The sequence below is a fragment of the Stegodyphus dumicola genome, chromosome 3 (assembly GCF_044657685.1).
Source record: "Stegodyphus dumicola isolate Sdum_Otavi_A_Nest chromosome 3, ASM4465768v1".
Lineage (NCBI taxonomy): Eukaryota > Metazoa > Arthropoda > Arachnida > Araneae > Eresidae > Stegodyphus > Stegodyphus dumicola.
Genome location: NC_140770.1, coordinates 270,798,940 through 270,811,289, shown reverse-complemented (window position 1 = coordinate 270,811,289; position 12,350 = coordinate 270,798,940). Strand labels below are relative to the sequence as shown.

At 34.6% G+C, this 12,350-nt stretch overlaps 2 protein-coding genes across 2 annotated transcripts in view; one reads left to right on the top strand and one right to left on the bottom strand.

Moving 5' to 3' along the window:
• The window catches only part of LOC146998342 (uncharacterized), a 255,903-nt gene that overhangs the window by 229,632 nt on the left and 13,921 nt on the right, over nucleotides 1-12,350 (top strand). The gene's annotated exons all lie outside the window — the stretch shown is intronic.
• LOC118191219 (neprilysin-2-like) overlaps nucleotides 1,223-12,350 on the bottom strand; it is a 54,313-nt gene continuing 43,185 nt past the window's right edge. The window contains exons 7-8 of the mRNA XM_035362020.2: nucleotides 1,643-1,719; nucleotides 1,223-1,489 (exon numbers count right to left, since the gene is read on the bottom strand). Coding sequence (XP_035217911.1) covers nucleotides 1,390-1,489; nucleotides 1,643-1,719 — 177 coding nt within the window. The 3' untranslated portion in view covers nucleotides 1,223-1,389. The remainder of the gene's footprint in view (nucleotides 1,490-1,642; nucleotides 1,720-12,350) is intronic.

The following is a 12,350-nucleotide window of genomic DNA, read 5'->3' as shown; positions in this document are numbered from 1 at the left end:
AAATTTTTACTTTGAAATCTTGCCTAAAGTTAAACGGCGAACCCTAGGTGTGCTCAGATCGGGCTCACCGATCTTCTAGGACAACTGAGAGTCTGTATTCTTTGTTTCTCCGCATCTCATAGGTCAGTTAATTGACAACAATGCTCGTTTCAGCACTCGTTTCGAAGCTCTATTCAATCAGTGTGCCCGCTTTGGGCACACCACATACTTAAAATGATAAGTGCTATCTTCACAAAATTTTACTTGTGTACTCCTCTAAGCCTAATTAGACTGCCTACCTATTACTATTTTGAATATTACTTTAAAAATAAACCGAAGTGTAGTGGGACTATACCTACATTACTTATAGTAAACATTGGGTGTCCCACTACATTTCCACCTGAACCTGAACCTGAACCTGCCTACCTATTAGCAAAACTCAGACTTTAAAAGGTAGCGTGCCGGAAAGGGTTAACAAAGGATTAGTTTATAACTTATGCTGTTATTTCAGGCTGATGCAAACGCAGGATTAAAATCTCCCTAGGCTATGTAACCGAAATTATCAGGAGCAATAATTTTTATAATTATGTAAATTACACATCGCAATCACAGTCGCATGCTTGTTTGTTTATTGTCAATACAAGAAACATATAAGAGCTATTGCCATTAAGGAAGGGATGCCTTCGTGAAGCACTTCCTAAGAGAATGTAGTTTTTTTTTTTTTTTTTCATTGCACATTCGAATTTCAACGAGCCGCCTAGTTGCTTGGGAGATAAGTGATTTAGCCTAGGTGTACCGTGAATATGAGCCAGTTTCTGTTACGCATATTTTAAGAAAGCTCCCTATCTTTAGGGTGCTGGTCCTTGAGTACTTTGCCCTAAATAATTAAATAATCAAAAATTGTGTTCGTTTGATATTGCCTGTCAAATTTCTGGAATATATGATGACTGCATATTAAAAAATCACGGTTTTTATTACTTGTTTGTGAAAGATCTGATTATGAATTACGGTTATGAATTTCTGTTCTCCTTTCTTCAGGTCTATTTTCATTGTGTTTGATTTAAGTGTGATTTGCAGGATTATGAATATCTCTGTGGAAGAGTTCCTTCTTTTATGTTTATACGCTAACCAAAGGCATAACAAATAGACTTTATATCAGATGCGAAAATTTTCTTATGGTTAGAATAAAAATACTAAAAATCATCAGCAACAAGATTTTCTATCTTTTATTAAAATAAAATTTTGTAATATGTGCAGTATAGTTTTAAAAATTAATATTTAGTTACGTGCATGTAAATAATATGTATAGATAGATAATACAAGTTTCATCATAACGCCAAAATAAAATTACGAATAAAATATTTTCTAAAATTTAGTTTATTTATTATGTAGCGTATTCAGTTGACTCTTCTACCAAACCTCGCACTTTTTTCTTGGATTCATCGTTGAATCTGCTCTGCAACCAAATTCTTTTGCAAATTCTGGTTGATTAGAAATTGCTCCGTTGACTCTATAAGAAAATAAGCATTTTAAATACCTTTGTGTAGAATATGATTTCAATCCTTTAACATGCTAGTAACAACACACTTATATTCAGGAACATTCAATATTATTCTAGAAATAATTTTACAATTTAAAATAAAAGCTTTCTTATTTCACTCACCTAAATTTTTGAGGGCTGTGTACCATTGACAAAATGAAATATTTCAGCATTTCTGGTCTTAAATTGTCACACCATGCCTGAAATGTGTTCAATAAAATAATAGATTTTTAATAGAACAATAAAATAATTTTTAAAATTTATACACGCTTCTGAGAATAAATTTGATTACATCATGAATTTTTAATTTTAAAAGGTATTTTCATGAGATTACACTTAAAAATAATAGAAACAAGAAAAATGCACATACACGATAACAATTTGGTAATAAATAGTTTTAAGTGACACAAAGACATGAAACATAAAATGGAAACCAGTAAAATCCCAAAATTTTCTAATAAAAAACATTAACTAATTATTTTTAAACCAAACGAATTTCTAAAAACTATAGAAAAATATACAAAAAAGACGAAGTCAATCAAACTCTGACTCAACGTTACCAAGAGGAAGTAGATTAAATTCAATATCCCCCTAGGAAAACCATTGCGTTTCTGTTAATCCAAAATTAGCCAATGAACCATCTATATAAAGACGAATGTCTGTCTGTGTGTTTGTTCGCGGTTCAATCAGTTATTACTTACTATAGCTATCGTCACCAAACTTCGAACTATTCTTCTCTGGGTTCTAAACATGGTCGAGGTCCACTTTTTTCAGAAAAAAAGGCTCAAATCAGAGATATTAATTCAAAACCCTGATTGTCGCTCTCATTTTCCCGAGTGGCGACAGTCTCGTAACTGTAGATAAAAGTTTGCTTTATTTCGAGAAATGTTGCCACTGCTCGCTTTCAAATCGTAGAGTTTGTTAAGAAAAAATTTTAAAGTTTTGCGATGAAATTAAAATAGCATTGCCAAATATTAAATACATTATTCCTGATTCAGAAAATGTGCTATTTCAACTGCTCCCATCTTCTTACAAATTTCATCAGCCGAGATATTAATTAAAAACTCTAAAAATAATAATTTTCGCACTTAATTTTATGAGTGGCAAAAGTCTTGGAGGTAAAAAAAGCTTTATTTCGAAAAGCGTTACTGCTGCTCCCTTTCAAATCGTAGAGTATGTTAATCAAAAATTTACACTGCTCGACATTGAAAATGCAATACCAAGAAGGAGTGGTCAGAAATTTATGCAAATTTTAGAGTAGACTGAGTTATGCGAATGATGTGAAATGTGCAGCTCTCCGACGCACGTGAAGTAAGATATAAGCGAAGGAACGTGCAGAATGGGCAATATGTGTGTCGTTATTTCTGCCAGACGAATTATCGAAGAAAGTTGGTTTTTGTCCCGGAGGATACGTGTAAAAGGAGAGAATGCCAGGCCGCCGTCAACGAAGGCACTTCCAGGCCAGATAGACGATTTTACGAGGGGTATGGTGATCGGACTGAGAAGGACGGGTATGTCCTTACGTCAAATTGCAGCTGAAACCCACATGGATGCGAGCACGGTGCATCGGCTATGTCGAACATGGTTGAAACAAGGAAATGTGGGAAGAAGGAAAGGTGCAGGTACAGCCAGAGTGACGTCAGCACGCGTGGATCGACGCATCCGCCGACAAGCTGTGGCGGTTCCGCAAGTCATTTGTACCGCGAATTTGCAGCATGTGCAAGATATCCTGGATGTTCCCGTGTCGACCAGAACCATTTCCCGTCGATTGTTTGAACGTGGCCTGCACTCACGGCGCCCGTTAAGAAGACTACCATTGACCCCACAGCTTAAACTCCAACGTTTAGAATGGTGCCGGACTGGAGCGATGTAGATGACAGAATGGCGAAACGTCGTGTTCTCAGATGGGTCCGGCTTCTGTTTATCCAGTGACGGTCGCCGCATACGCGTGTAGCGTCTACGTGGAGACATATCTAATTCGGCAGTAACTGTGGAACGCTCCACCGCGCGACAACGTGGCATAATGGTTTGGGGCGCTATTGCCTACGATTCCAGGTCACCTCTAGTTCGTATTCAGGGCACTATGACGGCCCAATGATACTTGGATAATGTTCTGTGGCCGGTGGCAATACCCTACCTTCAGGGGCTGTCAAATGCAATTTTTCAGCAGGATAGCGCCCGACCACACAGTGCTCGCATCTGCCACACAAGCTCAGCAAGGTATACAGATGCTTCTCTGGCCACCGTACTCTCCTGACCTGTCACCAATCGAACATGTGAGGCATGTGATTGGACGCCGTTTGCAGACTCTGCCCCTGCCTCGTTCAGAAGACGAACTGTGACAAAAGGTTGAAAGAGAGTGGAGAGCCATCCCTCAGTACACCATTCGCATTCTTATTAACTCTATGCCTAGACGTGTTCGTGCATCGCTGTCCGCGGTTGTCCCACATCCTACTGAGCCGACGCCGTTCTCGCTCTGTATCCTGACTATCATTTTGAAAAAAAGATCACTTATTGCTGCTTGCTGTCTCTGTCTTTCTTGCAAATTTCATCACTTTCTGATCACTCCTTTTTGGTGTTGCATTTTTAATGTCGAGCAGTGTATATGGTTTACAAAATCTATATATATATAAAGAAGAATGTGTGTTTGTTCGCGCTATTGATTTCTGATCAATTATGATCAATTTTTCCTACATTTAATCGATTAAAATTGAATATAGGTGATATATTGGAAGGAACTTGAGCTTTTACAACCATTTTTTATTAGAAAGGCGAAAATCATTAAAAACTGCGTGTCATTGTTGCTGATATAATGAGAGAGAATTTGTTTGTTTTTCTAAGGAAACTTTTTATGTGGGTTTCATATCGCTTCAGACTAAAAAATGTATGACTATGAATCGTATTTTTTGCATCGTAATTAGAGAAGGATTACAGCGGTATAACAGCGGTGTATTAAAGAAGGATTACAGCGCTATTACAGCGGTGTATTAGAGAAGGATTACAGTGGTATTGAGAGTAATGTATCTAATAACAGAAGCGTTCGCTCTGTTACTAAATACATTACTCTCAATCTAACATAACTGGCATTGGGTACTTCTGATAATCTTAAATAAGTTAATTATAATATTTGGCAACGTCCACAACAATTAGATGGCACTGCAAGATGTATGAAAGAACTTTTTTTTTTTTTTTTTAACTGCTGATAAAAGACAGACGATGACGCGATTAAGATGAAAGAAGCTTCCATGACACGACGTTCTCAGATGCAAACTTATATACATGTGATAAATAATGTGAATCTAATTGCATCTACGAATGTAATAATTTCATAGTGTGTTGTAACTGTTTGTGTTTTCATTAAATATTTAAGTTATTTATAAATCGGAGTAGTTTATTGACATCCCTGAAGTAGTTTCACAGTGCCAGTTTGGTGTAAAACACTTGGGCTTAAATTCCACAAAATATAAATTCTAAAACTGATTGCCTACTTATTTGCTAAAGAATTCCAGTTTCCTCAAACAGAAGAATATTCCACTTTGAAGCAATTTACTTTTACCTACAGATGTATGACATTATTTCAATTAATAACTTTAAAGGAAATGAAATTTCACGAGTTTATTCTCTTTTGTTTAGACAATAAATAAATAAAACAAATTAAACAATTAAAATCAGGAAAGTATCTAGATTTAAGCATTTTCATTTAAAATAAAGTTTCGCTTTTCAATAAAAGAAGACTTCAATGAAAGAAGACATCAATAAAAGAAGACATCAATAGTTTGAACATCAATAAAGTAATTAAGTGGCAATCTAACATTTCCAAAAAATAATAGGAAATACTATTTTTAATCAGTTAATTAAAATTTAAAATATTTGTACAGAAATTTCTCATATCCAGCATCAAGTAATTCTTCTTACCTACCCGCTGCTGACCAGTAATATTACTAAAAATTTTATTAAATTATATCTCAGAAAACCTGGCATTAACTAAAACTAACAAGGCCCGTTTTAATTTCTGTTAGAAACTCCAGCCGCCAAACTGTGTGAAGAATTTTTTTTTTTTTTTTTTTTTTTTTTATTCTACTAGCGTTTTTCGTGTTCCATAATTATTTACGGCAGAGTTTGCTTCTTGTCGTTTTTATTTCGCCATTTTAAAAATTCGCACTTTACACGAGAACATTTTCTAGCCAATTTTCTCACCAGTTCGTATAGACTTCAGGATTCAAGTTCACAGGCAAATCTAAGACAAACAACGTGTATTTTTAATGAATTTGTTACCGCATTTTCTTTTGTTTCTCTGGGTAACCGATATGGCTTTTGCAAGTTCATAGTTTCATGCTTTCACGTTCACTTCATAATTTTTTTCGCCAAGAAATTCCTTTTTTTTCTATCATTATAATCATTTAACAAATAAGGATTCCTAAAACGTGTAGGGGTATAGTGAATCTTTGAAGGTGCCCTTAATTAAAACACAGTTGCTCATTTTCCCCGTTTTCTGCATCGATAAATCTAATGACTCTGCAGTGGCGCCCGAGCTAAAAGGTGGTGGACAATTATTCGTCACCATCAGGATTTGGCTATTAGGTCCCCTAATCCCCAGTCGCCCTTTTAAAGGGGGAGTATATAAGGTATTTTCTCCCTCCCTCCAGCATGCCTTGTGGTGTTACAGTACCACACTCGACGGTCCAGATATTATTCCAGAGGTCCAGGTTCGAGTCCTGGCAAAGGCTTTGCTCATTTCTCAGGTTTTTTGCATCGACAAAGGTCGTCTAAAAATGTGCAAACAAACTCTGTATAGAGCGTGCGAAGACGTAAAATGAGGTACACGTGTTAAAATATAAAAATGCAAGCATAAGTACTAAAATAGTGCTAAACCTATTTCTTGGTCATTAATTTATATTTCAATTCCAGTATTTGGACTGCTGCCAGATGTCCGCGAGTTTCGTTTCCGTTTGTAAGAAGCAATTGCTTATTTTATAATTGTTAATGAGTGTTTTTAATATTCATGATTTAGACAACTTTTAGTTCAAAACGTGTTGAGTATTCAATAACTTTCGGCTGTGGTAGGAAGTATTTAAGACTTACATTAGCTAAACCTATCCAAAACAACTGATTCGGTGTATACTTTAACCCAGGCAACTTTCGCTCTATTCCTTTATCTCTCACCCATAACTGATAGCCCTATAGAAAAATAAAGGGAAAACATTTAGATAGAAATTTGAAATTAGAAAATTGTATTTCAAAATAAATTAACTAAATTATAAATGGAAAATACTATTCGAACATGAATGTTATGCCAAAGCCTCAAGAAAAAGATTTGCGATGTTTCATTAATTAGTTTACACAAAATGAATCACTGATAGAGATAGATGAGTAAATTTTTTATTTACATCTTTTTATTTAGCACTAAAATTTATGTAAATATGTGTCAAGAAAGAGGTACATGAAATTGAACATTTGAACGTTAGAATTACACTACGTTCATACATTTTTTTTTTTTTTTTTTTACTGGAGCTAGTAATTTAAAACATTTATATCTGTTTTGTGAGTCTGACTCAATTGATTTGACCTCAGCGCATTTTTGATGAGAAAGGGAAAATATGTATTTTTGCGTTTTCAATGCATTTTTGAAAAGCTAATATTTCTCGGATCGTTTTGTAAACAATGATCTTCCGAAGAGGAAAAAACACCTCCTTTACTCTCAAAATAACACTATGATAATAATTTCGTTTCAGAGTTGTATGCATATATTATCAATCCTGTCGCCAGTATAATAAGAGAAATAACGTTTCTGTGCGTGTAAGGTGTGTTTTAATTTTATAGCAGTTATTTTTAATTTTGAAACGCTTTCCTTTCTATCCTTGTTTTGAACTTACAACTCCCTACCAGAATGAGTTTTTAGAACCGCGTTAAATGTAAATGAAAAGGGGAGTAGTGTTTAACCACTTAACTGTGGCGGCCTCGTTTAAGAGTGCGCACCGTTTTGTGTCGCCAGAATCGAGCCATGACGAGTATATTCGTCAGTCACAGAGTAAGTTGCGCTGGTAAGATACTGGATGAAAAAGATGAGTTTATTTTATAAAATTGAAAATTTTATTACTAATATTTACTTATTTGGTTAACATAAGCATATATTACATACATATTAAACTAAAAAACGCAATAAATTAAATTAAATATTATGCATATAAAAGTAAGAATTTAAATTCATGCTGTGTAGCGATATTCAGCGAAACAGGGTACTATACACAATGGGACTTTGCAAATCGAATACCAGTAACGCGATTCCTTCCTGATCTTCCATTTGTAGCAATGCGAACACCTTCGTGTAGGGTTGGTTTTTTTTCGATGTTCCGGGTGTATAATCCGGAACATGATTCGCGCCTAATTAGCTTATAATAGGTCTAAATGGCCGAGTTTGTGTCGATTTATTTCTGTCAATTGGATACGTCACAAAAGTGTCTTCAATAAATTTGAGCAAAATGTTGATACGCGATATGCATTCAGACACATAATGTCTAAGAAATGGAGAAATATCTTTTTGCAGTACTTTTTGAGTCATTTTCTTGCTGTGGAGTACGCTATGGTAATTCCATCGCTCACATCCGCTCCACCCATTTTTTTATTATAATCAATCACTAGCTCCTGTTTCTTTATTATTATTTTTCTTTTCTCTGTTTTTATTACGTTGTCTTTATGTATAGTACTTACTAAATGAACCTCCCTCTTATCTTTCCATTTCATTATACGCATGACGAGGATACTCGTCAATACACAAAATCGTGCCGCTTCTCTATGACGAGTATTCTCGTCAGTCACAGTTCACTGGTTAAGTCATGTTCAACTGACTTCGACAGAGAGAGTTAGGATTCCTGTACAGCGCACGTTTGTCTTTGGGCTACGCCTCTCTAAGCCGTTACTACATTCGGCCATATAACGTACCTTTTGATAGTTCGATGACTAATTTAACACTACTGGCGAACTAGTTTAGAATTGTGTTAGCTTCGGCTAAATTTCTTTAGTTAGTCATTAGTTAGTTCTTATTTCTTACATTTTGAGTTTAAGCCCAAGTGGAGGCTCTGCTGTACGCCCAGAGAATGGGACCTAATAGTAATGTTTATTTGGAGTCAACAAAAGGTAATAAACCCTTCATGAGTTTATTTTTCTGTTCTTGGATTTAATCGATTATTCACTTAGTAGTTTACTAGGTTCCCGAAACTCTATATTTGTGATAATTTAAATGCCTTAAAAATCACCGAAATTAATTTGAACATTCAGCTAAAAGAAATTTCCATTAATTTCTTGTACGTCAGCCTCATTTTTGAAACGACTGTAAGAATGCAGTAAAGGAGTTCATCTAAAGCGCTACTGGCATAGGGCTTTACAACACTTTTAGTTTAGTGATGCCTTTACTGTAAACTCTCTTCGTTAAACAGGAGATAAACCTATAATGTTAGCGAATGCTGATACTGGAGTATAGACATTTTAGAAAATATAGGATGGCTTTAATTGATGTTTTGCTTAGGAAATTCGTTAAAACCATTTAAATTTCATAAAATTATGAAAATAGAGCTTCTGAAGTATAACATGTCTGTATTTTACTGTACAGTGATTCTGAAATTCTAGTTATTAAGATGAATTTTTGAGTGTTTTAGTGCAACTCCATTTATCCGAACTCCATCTATACGAATCGCTGATTATCTGACTCTCTTTCAGAAATTCGCAATTTTTCAGAATCACCTGAAGAAGAGAAGGAAAACGAAAGAAAGAACAATAAATAAATAAATAAATAAAAAACTCAAGAAAAGGAACGAGAAAAGACAGAAGATGAGGATGAAGTGTCACTTGAATTAAGAAACATTCTCTTTAAAATTCCTGGATAGTCAGAAGTTAGTGCTGAGGAGACAGCAGAAAGGATGGTATATGATTCGTCAGACCCTGGGTTTCAAATTCTAAATGATGTTGAACTGATTGAAAGTGTGAGAGAAGAAAGTGTCGAGGAAGAATATGACCTTAATGTCGAAATTGAAGTAGATACGAAACCATCACCTAGTGAACCGTTTGCCGGCTTTTAAACTGCGTAGAAGTGGTTGGCACGTAGCCCGAGTGTGACCACATGCAACTTCTCATTGTCTCAAGCAAACCTAAAGTTTTGTTTTTCGTCTTATATATGAATCTTATTTCATATACCGGCGTTAAATCAGTATTTCCTTTTCATATTTAAGCGTCTTATGTTATAAGAACTAACAATCTTGAAATATGACACATGTAAACATAATATATCGTAACATACCGTAGTTCCTTTGACATAGTCCAAAGAGTAAATTCCTGATATAACGCTAAAATTAAAAAATGCATTGAAAAGTTCTCATTACAAATGTTCAAGAAACAAAATCTTACACCAAACTATGAGATATCCGCCTATTTTTAAAGTAACTGACTCAGGCGTTAAAGATCTAAATTATTCTAAATTCTGCTTTAAACCAAAATATGCGATTGTGATTTCCTCTAACCATTACAACGAACAGCAAGCGACAAATATAATCATAAAATATGAATATACACCTATAAAACTATTATAAGAGAGATATAGTATGTGGGTATTACAAAGTATAAAAAAAAATAGCGTGGAACTTTAGCATATTTTGGTAAACACGACTCCAATTTTAATCATTGTACAAAATTCTGCAGGTCATCTTCCTTAATAATTTCTTGTACGAAGTAAAGGAAGTATTATAATCACAAAAAATTCCGGGTACCATATTTCAACGAAAATATCCATTTTGACCGATATCGAATGCAATTTAACATTCTTGCGTGACATATGTACGTGCGGACAGAATAAAGGACTCATTTTCCCCAAACGGATTATAAAACTGAATTCAAATAGATTACGAAGAGATCTTTACGTAGTTATGCGAGCTACATTGATACGTACGGCTTCTGTACGTACGTATCTCGCATAACTCAAAAACGAGTAGCCTCAGAACCTCGAAAGTTTGTATATAGGACTTGTATAAACGGTACTTGTGTACCTCTCTTCTTGGTTCCAATCGGCCTTACCAAAAGTATATAAATAAATAAATATATACATATATATACATTTAGGATGATTCCAAATTGTTTTTACAAATTAAGAGGGGTGATAGTACTCATCCAGATGAGCAATAATTACCATAGAACATAGGGTCGCATTCCAGTCTGAGAGGCAGAAAAGAGCAATATTAAAATTCCAACCTAAACATACAAGTGTTGCGAGAGCGAATGAACGAGACCAAATTGTGCGCAGTGAGTTAGTGGAAACCTCACAAAGAGTGTACAAAAAGGATAAAACCGAAAATTTGGCTTCCAAGTGTTAATTCCAGCTCAGACTTTGATGGCAAACACTCAGACGCATATCTTTGGTTGGCAAGGTCTCAACCTCGCAAATAATTGCAACAAGTTAATTATCTAAATTACTAGGGGGAAATTACCTATTAGAAAAAAAAACTGCTACCTTGATTATCAAGTAATCAAGATAGCAGTTTTCCCCCTTCGCCATCTTCTATCCTGTCCTCCTGGACTTACTATGCTGGGCTCATTCTACTTGAAGCGCCCTTATATGGGACACGAAGTTCTGACATTCGCAACACAATATAAACTTTTCATGCTATCAGAATACAGCGGAATTTAGAGTTAATTGATAATATTCAGCCCATGCTTAGATAATTAACTTCTTGAAATCGTTTGCGAGGTTGACTCCTTGCCAACCAAAGGTGTGCATTTGAGTGTTTGCCATCAAAGTCTGAGCTCGAATTAACATTTGAAAGCCACGTTTTCGGTTTTATCCGTTTTGTGCATTCTCTGTGAGTTTTTCACTAAACTGATTGTGCAAAGTTTGGTCTCGTTCATTCGCTCCTCCACCACTGTTGTAAGTTCGGGTTGGAATTATAATACTCCATTTTTTTGCCTCTCAGAGTGGAATTTGACCCTCTGTCCTATGGTAATTGTTGCTCATCTGGATCAGTACTATCATCCCTCTTAATTTGTAAAAACAATTTAGAATCACCCTCTATATACCCACTCTGTTACTCAGCTCAGCTCAGTTTTTATTCTTATATACTGTTAAATTGTGCATTTTTTGCTCTAAGAATGATTGAATTATGTTGTTCTTATCTTCCAGGTAAGGTTTTTATGCCTTTAGTTAATCTGCATGCAATAGCTGTAAATAATTATAAGCAATTTAAAAGTTGTTTAAGTGCGGCTAAGTCTAACTTTTTTTTAATCATAGTAACCATATTTGGTTACATCTGAAACTTAGCAGAATAGGGAATTAAGTGTTTCTGCACCTCCAGTGTCTTTTTGCCGAGTGATTTATGTTTTTTCTATATCTTTCAATTTTAATGAAAATAGTTTGAGTTTTTATGCATTTTTATCTTGCCGAGAAGGGAGAATAATTGAATTAATTGAATGAAAAATTGAATTAATTGAATTATTGACTTAAATTGAATTAATTGACTGAATTAATTGAATGAAAAATACATCTGTAATGAAATTCGAGGAAATAATATTAAATGAAATGCAGAAACAAATGCTCACAATTTAATATTCTGTATAAGGAAGTCCTGTGGTATGCACATCACCTTTTTTTTTTAAATGTTAAGAACACCAAAAATCTCATCGGGAGTTATTATCTTCCCTCATGCAGTGGATTTTCAAAGTCTTATTTTTGGGAATATATCATATATATGTAATTAAAGTCTACATTTTATCTCTTAATCTCAGTTATTCTTTTACTGTGAATTTCATGTCATTCAGTTCAAATTTGGAACTTAAGCCATTAAATTATTTTCTT